The 21,162-nt window shown below is 32.2% G+C and overlaps 2 protein-coding genes across 2 annotated transcripts; both read left to right on the top strand.

Moving 5' to 3' along the window:
- The first annotated feature begins 3,777 nt into the window (after positions 1–3,777).
- LOC130818574 (protein MAIN-LIKE 2-like) lies at positions 3,778–6,828 on the top strand. The gene is made up of 5 exons (XM_057684738.1): positions 3,778–3,882; positions 5,439–5,540; positions 6,269–6,430; positions 6,509–6,776; positions 6,824–6,828. Exons 1-5 carry the CDS (start codon positions 3,778–3,780, stop codon positions 6,826–6,828), a joined length of 642 nt encoding a protein of 213 aa, XP_057540721.1.
- An 11,439-nt stretch (positions 6,829–18,267) lies between these two features.
- On the top strand, positions 18,268–20,861 carry LOC130817881 (uncharacterized). The gene is made up of 2 exons (XM_057683845.1): positions 18,268–18,601; positions 19,000–20,861. Exons 1-2 carry the CDS (start codon positions 18,521–18,523, stop codon positions 19,291–19,293), a joined length of 375 nt encoding a protein of 124 aa, XP_057539828.1. The 5' UTR covers positions 18,268–18,520; the 3' UTR covers positions 19,294–20,861.
- Positions 20,862–21,162: the final 301 nt, after the last annotated feature.

Here is a 21,162-nt window from a genome sequence, read left to right as displayed (position 1 = left end):
AAATTAAATAATAAAGTCGAAAAAAAAATGATTTTTATTGGAGAAAAATATGGGCGGAAATTGGTTGAAATTTTTATTTCACCAAAAGTTGGTTGAAAACAATATAGTAGGTAATTTAATCGAAAACTTCCAAGTCGTAATCGAAGTAATGAGTGATTGTATCAACTTTTTTTAGTGATATGGCAAGTAAATTTTAACAAAAATTTCTGATTCCATTAAAGCTACTTCTTGTGTCAAGTCCCTGGGATATGCTTTTAGTTGTTAATTCAACATTGAATGTTGCAATTGCCACAAAAAGTCGAAACTATCCACATCCTGGTGGTAATTGCTTTCCTTTATTTGGTGGAATTTTACATTATAAGAAAATTTCTGATTTCTATATTTTTCCAAAATAAATGTTAATCAAACAAAAATACATATTCATTATTCCTAAAGTGTGTAAAATTTAAAGAAATTTAAAGGCAACCAAACAAGTAGTGTTATTACTGATAATTTTTAGGCCCTAAGAAAAACATGTTAAAAGGAACCTTATATAAATAAAATTTTGGTTCTTCTTTTCTCTAACTATGCATCAGATAGTGTTTTTTTTCCATCATATTAATGTCAAATAAATATAGAAATTTAAGATCACATGATAATAAAGTACTTATGCACAAACTAATTTTTAATAATAATGATTAACTTAATTTAGACCCCTTCATAAGCTGGATCTTAGGTGGTTACAACTCAAAACTACCCTTAGGTACAACTCTTCAAACAAATTCAAAAAGTTCATACAATAATTTTCATTTGAAAGCAATTTCCTTTTTTAATTATCATTCAAATAGGTTTGAATTTACATGACAAATTTCATAGAGTATATAACGAATATCAAAGGTTCAATGATCATCATAGTAAAATTTTAGTTAACTTGATTCTTTAACATGGTATTAGAGATAAAGTATGAAAAGTCATACGAGGTCAATCATCATCTTAAATTTTTTTAAAGTTATTTTCTTGGCAATACTTGACACTATAATTTATCTTAATACTCTTTATGTCCTATTAGTTTGCCGACTTGCAACATTTCTATATCGGTGAATATTCCGACCGCTTTTTTTAGTTCTTGGTATTTATCATTAATCATTTTCTCACACTTTTACACTTTGTTTTGATAACAACATAAAAGGGAAGGAAATTGATTGGAAGAGAAAAGGAGGAAGAAAAAGAAGGGGGTAAAAATAACAAGTAAAACTTCTCTTGTTTGTTTAGGAGGAAACGGAAAAGAGATATGGAAAATTTATTTTCCTTTTTAATTATTTTTCCTTTTTGAGAGATTTGTCAATAAACTAAATAAGAGAATTAAACATTTTGAAATCTTTCCTTCTAAATTATTCTCCTCAAAAAGATGGGGAGCACAAAGGTAGTTGTTCAAAAAGAAGAGGACATTCGTTGGCTGACTAACCTATTCAATGTTATCTTGAGGACGATAAGATGTCTGAAAAATGGTGGAGAAGCATACTTATTCTACTGTATAAAAACAAAGGCGATGTGCAAGTATGCGGGAACTATAGAGGGAAAAAACATCTAAGCCACATAATGAAATTGTGGTAAGAGTGATAGAAAAGAGAATCAGACACAAGACGGTGATCACATATTATGCCAAAGAAATAACAATTGAGGCTATTCATGTTTTGAGGAGACTAATAGAAAAATATAGAAAACAAAAGAAGGATTTGCACATGGTGTTCATCGACTTAGAGAAAGCGTATGATAGCATATCACGAGGCATCATCTGGGATAGCCTCAAAGCTACAAGAATTTCACAAAGGTAGATTAAAAAATAAGAGACATATGTGACAAAGCATCGACTAGTATTCATACATCCGTGGGGATAATAGAGTTTTTTCCAGTTAAAGTGGGCCTACAATAGGAATCGACACTAAGTCCTTTCATTTTTACGGGCATTATGAATGAGATCTAAATCTATATCTGGCAGATTGTACTGTGGTGCATGTTATTATGACGATATCGTCTTGGTAACAGAAACTAGTGACTAGACTATTGCTAAATTGGAAGAGCGGAGGGTGATTTTAAAAGGCAAAGGGTTGCGCATAAGTCGTACAAAGACAAAATATTTGGGATGCAACTTTGGTAGGACAGAGAAGATAGGTGAGCAGTAGGTGACCATTGGTGAAGAGGTTGTTGCATGTATGACCAAGTTCAGGTATGTGGGGTCGGTAATTCAAAGTAATGGAGAGATTAATAGCGAGCGACCACCGGGTACTTTGTGATAAAAAGTTTCCAATTAGATTAAAAGAAATTTTATTGAGTAGCGATCAGGCTTGCTTTGTTATAGGGGACAGAATGTTGGCCCGTAAAGTAGATATTTGAACATAAGATCAAAATTGCAAAAAAGAAAATGCTAAGATGGATGTGTGGTCACACGATGATAAATAGAACCGTAAACTAGGATTTTAGAAAGAAACTAAGAGTTGCCCTTCTTTCTGCAAAGATGCGTGTAAATAGATTGAGATGAATCGGGCCTATGTAAAGAAAAACTATCGACGCTCCCAAGAAAAAGATCAAAAGCATCATAATAGAGGGTAAGAGAGGCTAAGGAAGACCTAGGAGAACGTGCATGAGACAAATCAAAAATGACTTGCATAAGTTACACCTCTATAAGGATCTAACTAGGAATAAGTGTAGTTGGAGGCACATAATTCATGTCTTAGACTATTGATACTTTTCTTACTTACTTGCTTTTGCTCTTGTTCTTTGCTTATTTTAGATAAGGACTCATTTATTTATTTTTCATTATTTCAGTTCTTGTGTTCTGCTTGCGTTGCAGATTTACGGGTTTAGCTTCACTTACTCTCTCAAGTTGCATGAATCTTTTTATTTGGCCGTCTTTCTCGAGGTGGGGACTCTTTGGCCTTACCCTCCTTTATAGATATGAATTGTAGTCTTCCATCCCTCCCAAGAGCATGATCATAGCATGATCATAATTTCTATGAGTAGGATACATCGGGTATGATGATGACGATGATAAAGGAAAATACATTCCTCTGAATTCCTCTATTTTCTTTCTTTTCATCTCATTGAGTCTAAACACTAGTTAATCATACCTTAATAATTTAATTATTTTTGCTATTTTTTTCATCTTGTGTAATTGTTACATTATCACGGAGACAGAGAAAGTTATTGTTAAGATAAAACAATATGTTGATGCGGATTTGATCTCAAATGATTTGACAAATACTCATGGAGTCACATTCTTAAGAGTATAAGTTCCCAATCCTTTGAAGCCATTTTCGATCCGAGTTTGAAGCCTCTTTGATGGAGTTCTTCCCAGTTGATGTAACGAATATTTGGGACTTTAAGGTGAGGAATTAGTAAATCTGAATCTCTTGTTAGGACTTTTGAAGAAAAAATTATACCCTCAAGATTGAATCTTTGACCTATTGCAGCTCTTGAATTTGCCCACCACATGTTTGTGATGATGCCGCAGAGAAACCGAGATCTTTTGCTTATGGGGATGAAGTTTTCTTTCCCATTCTAATGTTGATGATGAGTTAAAACAGAAATTAAGAAATCACCGAATTGAGATTAGGGTTTTCAGATGAATCTGATGTTGATAATGAATAGAAATGAACTTGGGAAATGACAGAATTGAAATTAGGGCTTTCAGATGAATAGTTTTGCAGATGAACTCTAATTTTGATGATGAGTTGAAAAAGGAAAATGGAAATTACCAAATTGATACTATTAGATATATATTTAGCAGATGAATTGATAATGAATCGAAAAGAGAATTATGAAATTACCGAATTGAGATTAGGGTTTCAGATGAATATTCAACTGCAACAGCAAACTATTAAAAAGCAGCCATTTTCGATGATGGTAAATTGAACAAAGAAAATCCCAATTCTTATAATTCGCCACCCTTTTCATTTTTTCGCCACCCCTAGTAAATTACCATATTGCCCTTGGTTTTTGAAAAAATTACAATTATGCCATTAAAGCTAAAATTTTCTATATAAACCACAATCACACTAAAAATACTCTCACTACAACTAAAAACCAACATACAAAAGCAAAATTTGGGAGCAAAAATTAAGTTCAATCCGGAATTTATCAATCGAGGTAAGTTATTTGTAATTAAATTTAATCACGAAAAAAAAAATTATAGGAGTCGCCCAGATCTGGGCGACTGGACCCCGGTTCAGTCGCCTAATTTTAGGCGACTGAACCGGGGTCGAGCCGCCCAGATCTGGGCGACTCCTATAATTTTTTTTATTTTTTTTTATTTTTTCCGTATGTATTTTATTAATTTTATTATTATTAATTTAATTATTATTATTATTGTATTGTTATTTTTGTTAATATTAAATATATGTTAATGTTATTATTATTAATATTATTATTATTATTGTGATTGTTAATTTTGTATTATTAAATATATGTTAATGTTGTTATTATTAATTTTATTATTATTATTGTTATTGTTATTTTTATTTATTATTAAATATATGTTTATGTTTTGTATATATAAAAATTTTTGTTTTTTAATTTTTTCCTTATATTTAGGAAAAATATATTTAAAGTTTGAAATTTTAAAAAAAAACCTGATTTTTATTAATAAATTAAGTTATTTGTAATTAAATTTAATCACGAAAAAAAAAAAAAATTATAGGAGTCGCCCAGATCTGGGCGACTGGACCCCGGTTCAGTCGCCTAAAATTAGGCGACTGAACCGGGGTCCAGTCGCCCAGATCTGGGCGACTCCTATAATTTTTTTTTTTTTTTTTTTTTTTCCGTATGTATTTTATTAATTTTATTATTATTAATTTAATTATTATTATTATTGTATTGTTATTTTTGTTAATATTAAATATATGTTAATGTTATTATTATTAATATTATTATTATTATTGTGATTGTTAATTTTGTATTATTAAATATATGTTGATGTTGTTATTATTAATTTTATTATTATTATTGTTATTGTTATTTTTATTTATTATTAAATATATGTTTATGTTTTGTATATATTTTTTTTAATTAAATGTTAATAATTTTTTGTTATTTTTTTGTTATTTTTTCCATATTTTATTTATGATTATTATGTATTTAGAAATATTATTATTTATAATATTGAATGAAACCGTAAAAAATTGTAGAAAATGGCTGGTAATCAAGGAAAAGGAAAGGGTTTTTTTAGGCAATTGTTGAGAGGTAATAGTTCTAGGCCTACCTTACTCAGAGGGGACCCGCATGAGAGAGGGGTCACGGGTTCTGCTAGGAGGGCTAGGCAGGAAGAGGCGGCCAGACACAGTGAGGCCCAAAGGTCGAGTACGCTGAACCAAGTGCGTACTCATTTTGATGACCAGGCTGATAGCCTCCAGAGTAGTTGGGGGGTTTATAGTGATGATGATAATGATGCTGATGATGTTCAGTTCCAAGGTCCTGAGCCTGCCCCATTGGACTGGACTATAGTTCGTGGCCCCGAAGGCAGATTTGCCCGTGGCGGCCCTAGTTCTTCTGCCGCATCTGAGCGTGCAGGAGGAAGTTTTGTCGATAATGAGCCGCCACGGGGCAGGCCCTCACAGTCCACTAACACAGACTGGTTAGTGACATCACCCCAGCCCGGGGGGCCGACAGATACGCGACTGATCCCTAGCTATGGCGGGCACATAGCTAAACTTATTTGTCCGTTGAGCTAGTCGATTTTCTACCTTCCACTTCCCTCGGTCGACTACCGGTCATTATGCACCAGCACATCGACTCTGCTTTGATATCGGCGTTCGTCGAGAGGTGGCAGCCGGATACGAACACCTTTCACATGCCCTGGGGAGAGATGACGATTATGTTGCACGACGTGCAACGCATATTGGGCATTTCTATTGATGGTTCTCTGCCGGCTGAGCCTTCGGAGGCGGAGTGGGAGGTTGGTATCACCAATCTGGTCGGCGAGCCTCTGTCTGAGCTTCGACGTAAAGGTTCATTCACCAGCGGATGCATAAGCGTTGCTGAACTGATGCGGCTGTGTCATAGGTCGCATGCCTTGGATACCCAGACCACAGCGTACTACATGGCTGTCATCGGCTCTACCTTGTTGGCGGATAAGACCAGGACTGGCATGCGACCTCACCCGATAGTTGTCGTCAACGACGATGAACAGGACGTGGCTTGGGGTGCGGTGACTTTGGCGTTCTTGTACAGGCAGCTCGGAATGGCATCTAGGGCTGGTTGCAAGACCATTGCTGGATGCCTCACATTGCTCCAGACATGGATCTATGAGTACTTCCCCGCTTTTCGCCCTCATCCTCGCCGAGATGATGTGCCAAACACGACTAGGGCGGAGATGTGGACGCCGAAGAAAGTAGGTCGTGAGCTGGACAGGTTGATATCATTCCGCAAGGTTCTGGACTCAATGACAGAGACTCAGGTATTTTACATTACATTTTGTCATGCATGTTGTTTTTTATCTGTAGGAAATTTGTTTTTTAACTTGGCCTGTAAGCAGGTTGAATGGACTCCCTACAATTGTGGAGCTGCTGCGTTGCTGAATGAGCACCCACGCACCACAGTCATCGGGGGTATCACCTGCTTTGATGTTGTGGAGGTGTATTTGCCGGAGCGGGCATTGCGACAGATTGGGTTCGTGCAGTCTATTCCTCCAGCTCCTATGAGACCAGCCAAGGCTCTTCGACCGGCACACGGAACCTACTCCGTGACCTTTCCTTCTTCTGCTGCTGCATTTGTGGAGGCGTGGAGTAGGTTCCCCTACAGTGGCCGCCTTGTTGAGCAGGCACTTCGACGGGCTACTGTTCCTTCAGAGACTGAACCTAATTACGTTGAATGGTTCAGAGTTTGCTCGCACCCGTACATATCCCGAGACGAATTGCTGTCTTCCGGTCCTGGTCCTGGTCAGAGCAGATGTGATTACGTGAGTTTTATTATAAATTTTTTTTCAAGTTTCTTTTATTTAATGATTTAATAACGCACATTGTACTGTTGTGTTTTCAGTTCGCGAAAGAATGGGCCAGTCGATTCTCTCCAGTGGCAAGACTACCTACGCGGCTTGCGGATTTGAACTCCCGTCAACGACATGCGTTAGAAATATACCTTAATGATTGTAGAGAATTATATGATCAATGGCAAACTGATCAAGGGCAAGGCCCTGAATAGTCTGTACTGAAACTATTTTACATTATTTATTGCATTTAATTTCGTCAATGATTGCATTTAATTTACATAAATATACACACTAACCCACATCACACAAATACATGTATATTTGTCTACCAGCATTATAAATTCCTCCTATTAATCAAAGAAATAAATAAATTGTTAACAGCACACACTGTAGTATAATTATGGATTATATACAACTTTTAATGAATGTCGTGTATAAATTCTATGGAGTATCTAAATTTACAGCATCGTCAGCGGTGTTATTTGTTGGTGGGGGTGCCCCGCGTAGATTATTCCACAGCATAATCCTCGTAGTGAAATTTGTGTCAAGATCTTTCGCGAAATTGTCAGCTGCTTGTTTCCAACGTGGGTGGATCGGCGGCAGAGGGGATGAATCGTCGTTCATAAGAAGTTGAACAAAATGATTTCGATTAACCCAAAGTATATGTATTAGTTTATTTACACTTCTCGCGGCCTGTGATTTTCTTAAAGGAAGAATCAAACAGTTGTTTAATGAATCACCGTTAGCAGAACCATAAAAAGCAATGGCAATGTTAAGAAACGTTGCTGCAGACTAGAAAGCCATCGGTGCATCGAACCAGTGCATGAAAGGAGCAGGTCCATTGGTGTGTGAACCTACTCTGAATATTGACTCGTCTAGTGACTCATGAGATAGATACAAAGTTAGGTATTGCGCTCTGTTCATTTGCATTTCCATACTCATAGCACGTCTTAAAATAGGCCATGCTTCCTCGCCTCCCAGCTCTGTGACGGCAATTGCTCTAAATCCACAGTTACCATCACCTAACACATCAATCCAGTCGAACAAATAAGGAGGAAGCATGAATGGGATGTAATCAGGCCATGGAAACTGTGAGAAATCACGACCTCCTGGATCATCTACAATAAATGTAAATTAAGTTAATATAACCACAATAACAAATAATTAATGAAAAAAACTAAAAATTAATTCAATTACCGGATAAGTTGAAACTGAACTTAATTCCTACTGAAGATTGCGTCTCTCGGCCACTTGATCTCCCGCGGGAAGAAGATCTAGACCCTCGACCACGAGAAGATGATCGGCTATATTCAAATGAACTTTTTCTCCTTCTCATGGTTTTACTAGTGCTTGGTCTTCCCTTTCTCGGTGGACTAGCGTAAGGCTCAGGTATATCCGCACCATCTGGGTGTAATTCATATTCAAGTACCTCAGCCATTCGGCGAACAAAAGCGGGATCAGATTTAAGGACTTGATCGACCAGAGATTGAAAGTACTCTTTGTCATTGGCGTTCGCGTTTCGTACTTCTTCATTGGGTTCGTCTTCTACCTCTGTGTACCTCAAAGTACTCCAGAATTCATGAATGTCATCCAAGTACAAAGCACCATGTGATCCAATTTTTATTTGTAAATAACATGCACACGGCAATCCATGGGTTTTTAGAAGTACACAACTGCATTTGTTCAATGCAAAATCACCCAGTTCTAACATGCGGTTAAACTCATTCTGGATCTGCTCCAAGGCATAAAGAGACACGTGGCGATATAGAGGTCTAAAGAAATACTGTCGTAGCATTCTTGGTACAGAAGTCATGGATTCCTGTAACGATTGTCGGATTTTAGCTTGTTGATTTGTGATCTGTGCGTGCGCCCTTTTGAAAAGGGTATCGAATGAGCTATTACCGCTTCCAAGGTAATACTTAAAAGACGAGTGTTGGCTTTCCACTCTGCTGGTAGTATGGTTACCAAAGTGTAAACCATCATTCGTCCACGCACGCACAAATTTCTCTCTAAGTGGAATCCATGTTCCAGTCAAATACCGAACGACCCTTCGGTTCCTAACCGACCACGTACTGACGATCCCTTCCCATCTCTTTTCATATTCCCGGATTGTAGCACTTTCAACCAAGGGGTTCCATCTACTTTTCCTAAATAACTGCCCTTGTTGATTTTTCTTGCCGCCGCACAACTTGTCCACCATGTTATCAACATCGTTGCCAATATGCCAGGTGCATAAAAAATGACGTACATCTACATTAAACAAAACAGTGAACGTAATTAAGACATTATCAATAGATATAACCACAATAATGAACTCACAAAGCGTTTTTACCTGGGAAGACGTCACGAATAGCTGCAGATAAACCTTCGTCACGATCGGTTACAATGACGCTAGGAGTCTGAGCACTGCCGAAAATATCTCTCAATCCCTGCAGCACCCACGAGTACGACACAGCCGCCTCATCTCGCATCAAACAAAACGCAACCAAGAAGTTGTGATTTGTTGGCGTCATTCCGATGACTTCACATAGTGGCCACTTTGATTTGTTCGTTTTGTACGTTGTATCTATCAGCACAACATACGGCCACGTATGTATCATTTGGATTGAAGTAGGATTTGCAATTAAAAGTCTGCTCAAGTGCCCGTCATTATCCAACTCTGTCCAGACCACATAATTATGTTCTGTGGCCATATGAAGACAGTGTTGAAGGGGAGTCCTGCCCTCCATTTCATCTCTCCTTATTGATTGCCTAATATTATATATCTGATTCATACTAGCATAAAAACCAGGAAAATTATCTCTAATAGAATTCATAATAAAGGCCGGTTGCATTCCGGTTGCACTAAGCTGTCGTATGTGCTCCCGAATATCTACATTAATCCTCGCCCTTACATGACCATCTCTGTACACCAAGAACGGGTGGTTATGTTTTCCCTTTTCACCAGGACACACCCTTACCGTCCAAGGTCTTTCTCCTGGTTTACGACTACTTCCTACAATCATAAATTTACACCCACAACTCCTACTTTTAGAACCAGGTCGGGCAGCATTATCTACATTATCTACATCACCCCTAAGTTTACCATAGCGGTGACATCTTAAATAACAACTAACTCTGGAACGTCCTTCTTTCTTTTTATAAGAAGCACGTGTAAATAGAAAACTGATTGTAATTGCTATCGCATCGGCCCAACTATGTAACTCATCTATGGAGATAAATTCCCTATCTGTAACAAAGCGACCGGAGTAGTCTACGTTGTCTCCAAAATTTTCAAACTCCTGCACATTTGAAATGATATAAATTAAGTACATTAATGACTACAATAATAATATTTGGATTAATAATAACAACAACAACAACAATAATAATAATAATAATAATAATAATAATAATAATATTTATAATAATAATAATATTAATAAATAAATAGATAACAATAAATCAAATTAATAATGACAATAACAATAATAATTTTAATAATAATAAAAACATTACGTTAACAAAAAAAAATTTTAAAACATTTAAAATAAATAAATAATGACAAGAAAAATAATAACAATAATAATAATAGTTATAACAATAATAAATAAATAAATAATTATAACAATAATAAATAAATAAATAAATAATAGTTATAACAATAATAATAATAACAATAATAATAATAATAATAATAACAACAAATACAACAATAATAATAATAATTATAACAATAATAAATAAATAAATTACGTAAATTAAAATATTAAAAAATTTAAAAAATAAAAATATCAACAATAAAAATTAAAATAATGACAACAACAATAATAATACTAACAATAATTATAATAATAATTTAAAAATACATTAATACGTAAATTTAAAAAAAAAAAAAAAAAAAAAATAGCAGTCGCACAGATCTGGGCGACTGAACCGTGGTCCAGTCGCACAAAACTGGGCGACTGAACCATGGTTCAGTCGCCCAGTTTTGTGCGACTGGACCATGGTTCAGTCGCCCAGATTTGTGCGACTTGTTTTTTTTTTTTTTTTTTTTTCTTCGAACGGCAATTTTACGTACCGCATCCGACTCATAGTCGCTTTCGTTAGCCATATTCAACCAACTACGCCTTACAACTTCTTTAACACTTTTTAGAGAGATAGTACCAGTTTTTAGTGAGATAGTACCGTGTTTCAATTCGTATTTCAAACGCATCTCAGAGTTCGATATATATAGACAAATCATCCTCATTAAATTCTTAATAGTGTTATTAAGCGTGATTTACATTTATTAAGCGTGATTTACATTTATTAATTATTTTTTAACTCCAATGGCATTTTTGTAATTCTTTTAAATCCAGGGGCAATTAAGTAATTTTGGAGGGGGGTGGCGAAAAAATGAAAAGGGGTGGCGAAAAATAGCAACACCCTATAAGTTTCATGGAATCGCCAATAATGTGGAAGTAGGGTCATATTGATATAACTAAGAAGTACAAAAAAAAAATAAATAAATAAAAGTACCACCACTCCCATTTTGACACGTTTCAATATAATGGAAATAAAAACTTTTGGTGATGAAAATCATAAATCATCACAGTTGTATTGTAGGACATGTTAACCCCGCAACTTATTATAAGTTCCATTCATGTCTTTATTTTTTTCTTTAACAACTTTTTTAAAGGAAAATTAAAATTACTTTGAATAATTTAATTTTTTATTGATTTTTTTATAATAATTTAAATTTTTGATTAAATATGAATAATCTCAATTTTAGGGTCACTTACTGTAACATCCCGTAAAAATTCGGATCGTTAAAAGAGAGATTTTTTTATATTTTAAAAGAAAACCAAGCAGTTTCCGAGTTAAACCAAGATGTCATAAAGGCACGAGAAAAAGAAATTTTTAAAGTTAAAACTTGCGGATCGAGTTCTACTAGAGTTATTGTAGATTAATTAGTGATATCGTAGTCTTAGCAGCGGATAAAAGATATGAAACCAAAAGTCTAAGGAGTACATCTCGAGAGCGAAGTCACCTCTTGTCCAAATGGTGACCGATTTTTGCAGGTTAACTCGTAAAAAAAAATTAAAAATCTAAAATATTAAAAATAAAATATTTAAAAAAACTTACATGATTCCTCTTTTTAATTTTTTAGAATTTATAGTTTTTTTTATAATTTATTATATATATATTTTTTTATTTTGTATTTTAAATGATTTATTGTGTAGGTAAGAGGTTACATTGATATATTATTAACATTCACCTCTTATAATTAAGAATATTTATATTAGTTAAAAGTTAAGATTATTATAGGAAAATCAATAAAAAGGCTAATTATTCTGAGTAACTTTTTCCTTTTCTAAGAGAATATATCAGCTAGAAATATTGTCAATTAAGATGCTTGACAATTAGTTTTATTTGTTAATTTTATGGTTGGCTTTGTCGTTTGGGTTTTCTAACCGGTCAAACAATTAAATTTTATTGGGAAATTCCATGTAACAGTTTTGAGATTTTTATGACGTATTTATTTAATATTTTAATGACTTTGGGAGATCTTATAATTATATTAAATGAATTTTTAATTAGTTTTAATAAATCTCTTTCGCATCCGAATTTAAATATTAATATATATATATATATATATATATATATATATATATATATATATATATATATATATATATATATATATATATATATATATATATATATATATATATATATATATATATATATATATATATTGAGCACACGAAGGTCCCTCGCAAGAAGATGAATATAAATAAGTAAATAAATAAATAGATAAATAAAATAAAAAGGAGGAGTTAGGGTTTTAAGTGGGTACTCCTTGCCACATTCATTTACGCCCCACTTCTCTCTCTTTTCTTCTCTCTCACTTTTCTCTCCCTCACGGTTCAACAGCAGCCAAAAGATGAATATATATATATATATATATATATATATATATATATATATATATATATATATATATATATATATATATATATATATATATATATATATATATATATATATATATATATATATATATATATATATATATATATATATATATATATATATATATATATATATATATATATATATATATATATATATATATGTATGTATCAATTTTTATTTAATTTTATTATGGGTAATAATCAAAGATGTTAGCTTTGAACAATGAATTGATTAGGGTTTAATTTATGGATGAAATTTTAATGGTGTGTACTCTTATGTTATATGTTGGTGGTGCGATGACTGATTGGATAATTTCATAAGTTGTTTTAAGGCTTAGTTATGTTAGTTATGATTATGATATATTTAGTTAGTAATGATTTTGATTATAATTGACTATAGAAATTGTTTTGGTTTGTTAATTGGGAGTAGTAGTTGCTAATTGTTGTGACTTGAGTATACTCATAGTACTCATAGTAGGTCGTCATTGAAATTATGAATGCATAATTTAGTAAAGCCAAGAGCATAATGTCAACTTATCGTCGACGGTTGCTAAAGTTACATGTCGTCTTGTTTTGATTATAGTTCTTTCTAGCTTTGGAGAACGTAACAAATGATATCGCGATTCGATAACTTTAATATTTGCCTTATCATTATACAATTATATTAAAATTGTAAGGCTTAGTTGTGATTAGTTATTTTTGGGTAACGCGAACCAATATACTCAAAATTAGTTGATGAAAAGGAACGATTTACATATACTTTTACTTTTAAATTGATGAAAAGACTTATGTTGTGTTGAGTTAATGATTTTGACTTGTATTGAATGAGTTGCGTACGTGCTAGAGTAATCGAAAAATCCTGTTGAATAGGTGATAGATGTTACTTTGGTATTTAATTGGTATGACAAAGTGTTAAGGGGACTTATTAGTTCAATTCCTAACTATATAGGTGCCCATTTCATAAGAGGAAGGTAGAACTTTAATTGGGTGATTTTTATGACTTTTTGATAATGCAGTGATGCTTACAGGTATATACAAGCAGTAATTAACTATCATATTCATTGTTTCAAAGTATTATCAATATTTCGTGATTACATGCATCGTATTAGATTATAGAGCGCTGGAAAGTAAACTATGCTATCGAACATTCATAATAGTGGTATAGGCAAGTAGAATTAGGAGAATATGAGAACAAATTCCTAAATATTAGAGAACGCACTATGGTTGCTTGGTATCAAAGTGATTCCCTAGTTATTGAGCCTTAATTTTGATTAAGCGGTGTGATTCAACTGGATTTATGTCCAGTTGATTTAGTAGTCCCCTAGGTGAGATCGGACGGGATCATCGTAAGGGGAGGTATGAACATACTTTTGTCATTGGGTGCCGGGTGGCCGATATCGCTGCTTGACCGAGGTGTTACCATGTAGGCCTTGCAAAATCCAATATGGTGGCCTCTTCACTAGATTGGAACCCCAGTGTTTTACTTTTTCTCGAAGGTAAAATCCGAGAGGGTCAGCTGAAGGGGGTATGAGCTCATACTTTGCCATGGGCGCCGGGTGGCCGATAACTCCCTTGGCCGTGTCACTGCCATGAATAGAGAAAAGATCCACTACTTTTGGATATACTTCGAGGGATTAGTAGTTGAAAGAGAAATCATGAGTAAATATAAGTGTTCAGACAGATGAGTAGATTCGTTGTTGCTGTGCTATGCCATCGTCTATCCCCTTGTTTTATGATTCTAGTTGTTATAAGTTCATTGATTACTGACATGCATGTGTTTGTTGTTATTTGTTCATGACTCTCTATGATGTTTCTGCTATGATACATTTGGCTATGGTCATTATGTTGAGCAGTAGGAGGATCATAGTTTGACATAACATGTATAGGAGCTTCTTTCGCATTACATACGGGGAAATGAGTGAGAATCTTGAAGAGTACAATAATCTTATTGCCTACGTGTAATTTCTTTTTAATTAAGTTGGTTGTGTCTTGAGTTTGAGGCACATATCCTCTTTTGTATAAGTTATTTCCGCTGCATTGTATATTTGTGGCTTGTATGTTTAAGTGGTTTATCACTCTCATATCTTTCTTTAAACCCAAGCGTTTACATTGGAATCACGATCCATGCTTAGCATGTCGACCAAAAATTAGGCGATAATCATTCCGCCGTGATATTTTGTTACTAGGCTGATGATGCCTCTTTTCTATTATGTTTTATTGATCGTCGCTTTCTTTTAGTGCCTCAAATTTTAGGGTAGATACTACCGAAATTCCCGCACAATCTTGTTTGGAGTTTTATAATTCCTTTAATTAAATTATCGAACTTAACTTTCCTTTTTCTTTTTTCGATATTTATTTCATATTTTTATTTTAAATGTAACACCCAAATTTCCTCCGTTTCCTTGCAGTTTTGGTTCCTTATATAGGGTCGAAAATTCAGGGGTGTTATATTCTACATGGTAACTCTGAGGTTTTGGGTTTTACACGTGGTGACCAAAACATTTTAAAAATCCACGCGGTAACCCTGAGGTTTGCTAAAATGTACCACCGTGACCTGTTTGCACCAAAAACGTTAGAAAGCGTTAAGTCTTCAGCATTATCAAATTTTAATGGCTTTCGAACATAACGCCGGCCAAATGAACTATCTCTCTCTCTCATCCTAACATTTCCCCAATTCCTTTAAAATCCTAACCCTAAATCCCCTAAAGTGACTTTAAATTCCCTAATTTTAATCTACAAGGATCATAATCAAGCTTTAGATCAAGAAAGGTTAGTAATTTCTTCTTGAAGTTTGGAAAATTGGAAAATTTTCGAGCCCTAACCGAACCCGTTCTTCATGAAATGTCGAAAATTTCTTCTTGCTCTTACTGCACTAAATTATTGTACGTTGAAAATTTAATCTTGCTTTTTCGAAAATTTATTCTGTTGGTAGTGCGAAATTCGTAAATTTGGTGACCCTTTTTGCTGTTGAAAAAAAGTAGGATTTGAATTTGAGGGAAAGAATGTAAATTGGATGAAAGAAGGTAGAGTTAGGGTTTATGATTTGGGGGAAAATGTTGAAAGCTTATGAATTTGGTAATAGACAGTCGAATAAAAAAGGGTTCAACAGCCTTCAAGATTCGAGTTTAACGTTTCCTAATGTTTTTGGTGCAAAAAAGTCATGGTGGTACATTTTGACAAACCTCAGGGTTACCGCGTGGATTTTTAAAAAGTTTTGGTTACCACATGGAAAACTCAAAACCTCAGGGTTACCACATGAAATTTCTCAACTTTATTTATTAATGATTTGTAAGCCAGCTGAAAAGCTACTTGTAAACAAAAATCAAATTACTACTCATGGTAGCTTTTTTATTAGCTTTTGCCTTTTTGATATACTTGAACTCTATTAAACAACCAACAACTAATAAATAATTTTTATCAAACACTTTATAACAATCGTCTTAAATAATTGCCTTTTCACCTAATAAATCTAGCTTGTCAAACCTACCAACATACAACTACAGCTAATAATAGTTTGCCAAATAGGTCCAAAGATACATTCGCTTGAAATAATTCTTAGAATTGGTTAACTTAAAATAATTTATATCATAAGAGTAACTTTATCTTAATAAACCAAAGTATGCTTTTTATTAGAAAAGTTAGGATTATTTTAAGAACAGTTATAAAACTTCTAATTAATATGAGAAGATTATTCCGATCGTATGACATATTTTGAATTAATTATTACTAGGGATTATATTGAGCGATTAAATTATCATTGAAATTATTTAAACAACTTTATCTTTTTAAACGAAAATTGAGTTTTGATCAGTTACAACAAGTACCAATGTACTATGACCTAAGTTTAATTCTCAATAACCCCTTTGTTATTTTAAATTGCTAACTTACGATGTCCGATATTATTGTGATTTTTTGAATATTGATTTTTTTTTCAATGGCACATGATGTATGCTCTATAACAAATATAATATTAGTCAAATTTATTGTTAAAACAAAAAACTAAAAACCACTTTTTCAAATTTTTTATTTGTGATTTTTAGTCTTAAAAAAAACTGTAAACCAAAAAACAACAATATAACAAATGTGCCCTTAGATTAAAGTGACTAACTTATTTTGGTGTTATGTAGCAAGGTATAAGGGAAGAAACACAGTTTCATTTAGAAATGTATAATTGACAATCACTTTCTTTATTCACATATACATGGTTGTTTATTAGGGTTATCGAGTCGATTTTAAGTCAGTTTTTTTGGGTCAATTTAAATTCCGGTCTTGTTTCATTTGTGATGTCTTGTCGAATAGAATCATCGTATCTAATTTGAAATCCTCTGCCCACATATTTTGCAAAATTTTTCTATTTTATTATGTTTCATAGAAACTGACATATATTTATTTTTACTATAACCCACACCCTTTCTTTGATTCTGGTCCACATGTTTTATTTATTATCTTATCCGATTCACACATTTATTTTACTTCTCCATGAAGTATGCCTTTTTATCCCACCCTTCAAAAATCATCTATATACACATGTTGCAAACCTTGTGGGATAGAAGGATACGAACATGTAATAGTTTGTAGTTGAGTGAGAAATTACAAATATATTTGGTCATGTTCAATTCACTTGAATTTTTACTGATTAAAAGTAATTTTTTTTAGGTTGAAACTGAAATTTACTAAATAAAAGGAATTTATTGATTGAAATTAATTTTTATTAATGTAATTTTACTGCTTGTTACTTATTTTTAATGATTAAAACAACTAATTTTTATTTAATTAAAACTAACTTTTAATATTCCCTCCGTTCTCTAATGTTCTTCCCATTTGGAATATTCCACTTTAAGGAGAGAGAAATTTAATTAATATTTTTGACACATATTTAGTAGATAAAATATATCAATGTGAAATCTCAATAGATTCGTCTTAATATATATTTTTTATTATGTATTTTTTATAATTTTTTATTATTTGTATTTTGAGATATTCAGGTTTTAAATTTATTTTAAAAATTATAAAAAAAATAAATGGGAAGAATAAAATAAAAGGAAGTGAGTACCTTTAAAATTACAATTGACAAATTAATTCACATTCACGAACAAAATAACATTGATTCTATCATCATTTATTAACTAACAAAAAGAATAACAAACAACAAGTATAAAATAATATTGAATTATGAATAACTTAAAATTATAAGAATTAAAATTATAAAAGTACGTATTAAACATTATAAACAAAATTTTACTTAATTATATTATTTTTAATTCATTAGCCCTAATATAAGAGTATAAAACAAATTTAAATAATAAATAATACAAATAATAACTATTATATAAAGAAAGGTTGTTTAGGTAACAAGGAAAAATTAAAGTTAAAGTATGGAAAGAAAAATTATCAGTTTTTAGTTCTAAATATACTCCAATTCAAAACTCTTGAGATCATCATCATTAAAACCCCCAACTTCCCCACATAAAAACCTAATTTGTCAAAAATTTAATAGATTCATGTGAATGCACTCCCCAACTTCCACCAATTCATAAACCTCAAAACCCCTTATTTCTTCCTTAACTTCACCTCAGCAAACTCTTTAAAACCCTTGTTTTTCCAGATCTAATTTTCAAAAATGGCAACTTTCACTCCATGGATAATTCTGTCCCTATTTATGGTGCACTTTTTCGTTTTTTATCAATTAAATCTTGTCCATGTAAGTTTCTTTACACAATCACTTGTATTTCACTTCAATTTTAATGGGTACTTCTCAAAATTTAATCCTTTTTATACTATTGAAAATCTGGCAAATATGATTTTTGTGCAAACCCACTTCAATTTAAATGGGTACTTCTCAAAGTTGAATTATTTTTTTCCAAAACCACTTTTAATTTCACTTCAATTTAAATGGGTATTTTTTATAATTTGATATCTTTCATGCTGTTGTAAATTAGGTGAATGTGATTTTTTTTTGTAAACCCACTTGTAATTTCATTTCAATTTTAATGGGCACTTCACAAATTTGGATTTTTGTTGCAAACCCACTTGTCATTTCACTTCAATTTTTAACGAGTACTAATTGAAGTTTAATCTTTTTTGTTGTTGAAAAAGCAGGGAAATGAATTGTGTTCTTCATCAAATGGGAATGCAACAAATGCATTAGAAGAAGGGATGAAATTATACCCATTAATTGATGTAGAGAAAGTGAAGAAGATGATGATAATGAATGAAACAAGAAGAAAACTTGGAAGTTTTCAGATTTGTGCTCCATGTACATGTTGTGGTGCTAAAGGTTATTGCTTGCCTTCACCTTGTTGCTATGCTATCAATTGCAACATACCAAACAGGCCCTTTGGTTTCTGTTCTTTTACTCCAAAGGTCTGCCATTGTTTTGGATGTCATATATGAATTCAGAAAAAAAAAAGGAAAACAAAATTATAAATTTTGGGGTTTGAATCTTGTTGGAAATGTGAATGGGATGAATATCTGTTCTTGCTTATGTCTTAATTTTTTCTTTTACATATGATTAAGGAGTACTCCTATTGATTAATGATTATGGTTTGTTGTTAATTATACTATTTACAAGGACAACTATTTCCAGGTAAGGTTTTGCTACTTGACATGGTTCTTGTCAGTTTGTGTGTTCATCTTGTTTGGGACAAGCAAAATTTGACCCAAGTTTGAAAAATGGGGAAAGAGTAAAAAATAAATTAGCCTTTGTTTTATCCTTTTAAATAAATTTAAGTATTATTTATTTTTTAAATAAATCTATATATTCGGTATAATTGCTGAAGTAAAATCAAATTATTTTTTATTTTTAATTTTTTACTTACAAAAGATATTATAAACAATAGGTATTTTTATTTATGTCAAATGTACCGTGAGTTTATTTAAAAATAAATAATAAGTGAATTTATTTTCAGCGAGTAAATATTAGTTTGTTATGGATAATTTACCCTTGAAAAATTGTGGTGTGGAAGTGGCAAAAGTTTGTCTGGAAATAGGAGTGACCTAAAGGTTTTAGTTATAGATTAGTTTGTGTTAGTAGTAGTAAGTAGTAGTACTAGTTAATTAAGATGCATTATGAAGATTGTGATTAATGTAATTGATTTGATGGTTAATAAGTACAATTTATATATTGTATACTTCATTTGTTTAATTATTATGATTATTTTATTACTGAAATTGTTGTTAGTGGACATCTAAAGAAGATTTATTGTAATTTTGAAGTGTAATTGCCACTTTCTTTTCTTTCTTTCCACTAAGATACTCAATTTGCTTCTTTGATTGGTTGTGTATTTAAGAAAGTGAGCTTAATGTTGAAGATTTAAGTCTAGCTTATCATGAAAGTAAGGTTGAGTAGGAATGTAGGGTATTTGAATACTTGAGGGATCTTTATTGCTATTATTAATTTATTACAAGTCTATTTAACCAAACATTCTATCATGTACAAGTTCCTTATCTAGATAGAACACTAAATTATACTTCCTCCGAACCAATTTAGATGTCCCATTTGTTTGGGCATGGTTATTAAGAATGGTGTGGGGTCCATTAAAAAGGGTAAGTAGTAAAGGGTAAGTAGTGAAGGGTAAATAGTGAAGGGTAGTTGGGTAAGTAAAGTATATGAGGGTATTTTTTTTATTACTTGTGTGAACTAAGGATATTTAGGTAAAAAAAGATTGACAAAAATAGAAATGGGACAACTAAAAAGACTTTACCAAATAAGGAAATGGGACAACTAAATTGGTTCGGAATGAACATTTAGCAAAGATTGACAAGTCACAACTATTTTAATTATGTTTGTATTAGTATATTAATAGTGAGTGAGATATAGCTCACTTGGTTTCACCAAAACATGGATATTTTGATTGGTATGGAAGGGTTTAAGCATTGCAATATGTTTGATCGTATAAATTTTTTAAAATTTTTTTTTTAAATTTTAATAGTATATAATATACTCGAGTATTGAATATGATAGTAGTAAGTAGTAGAATATTTTGATATAAAATAATAAAGCTTTAAATACGAAAAATATATAGGATTATAAAACTACCTGTTAACTTTTGCTCTATTCCCGTTAATTGGTAATGCTTTAAATTGTATTATCCTGTTACTTAAAGATCACAAACTTTGATTTAAATCTTACCGTTTTTGAAAACGATTCTGCAATTGTTTTCTCATCAATTCTTCCAAAAGGTGCCAGCTTTGTGAGATTCTAATTTATTAAAGAATAACATTTTTAAAGCTTAGGTTTTCTTTGAGTTACAACTTGTAAAA

The sequence above is a fragment of the Amaranthus tricolor genome, chromosome 7 (genome assembly GCF_026212465.1).
Source record: "Amaranthus tricolor cultivar Red isolate AtriRed21 chromosome 7, ASM2621246v1, whole genome shotgun sequence".
NCBI classification, from domain to species: Eukaryota; Viridiplantae; Streptophyta; class Magnoliopsida; order Caryophyllales; family Amaranthaceae; genus Amaranthus; species Amaranthus tricolor.
This window is presented reverse-complemented; position numbering and strand designations above follow the sequence as displayed.

Coding starts and splice junctions, on each gene's coding strand:
- LOC130818574 (XM_057684738.1), top strand. CDS start 3,778: ATGAATCGAAAAGAGAATTATGAAATTACCGAATTGAGATTAGGGTTT. Junction 3,883..5,438: donor AGCAGCCATTTTCGATGATG/GTAAATTGAACA, acceptor GATGATGTTCAG/TTCCAAGGTCCTGAGCCTGC. Junction 6,431..6,508: donor ACTCAATGACAGAGACTCAG/GTATTTTACATT, acceptor GCCTGTAAGCAG/GTTGAATGGACTCCCTACAA.
- LOC130817881 (XM_057683845.1), top strand. CDS start 18,521: ATGGCAACTTTCACTCCATGGATAATTCTGTCCCTATTTATGGTGCAC. Junction 18,602..18,999: donor ATCAATTAAATCTTGTCCAT/GTAAGTTTCTTT, acceptor TTGAAAAAGCAG/GGAAATGAATTGTGTTCTTC.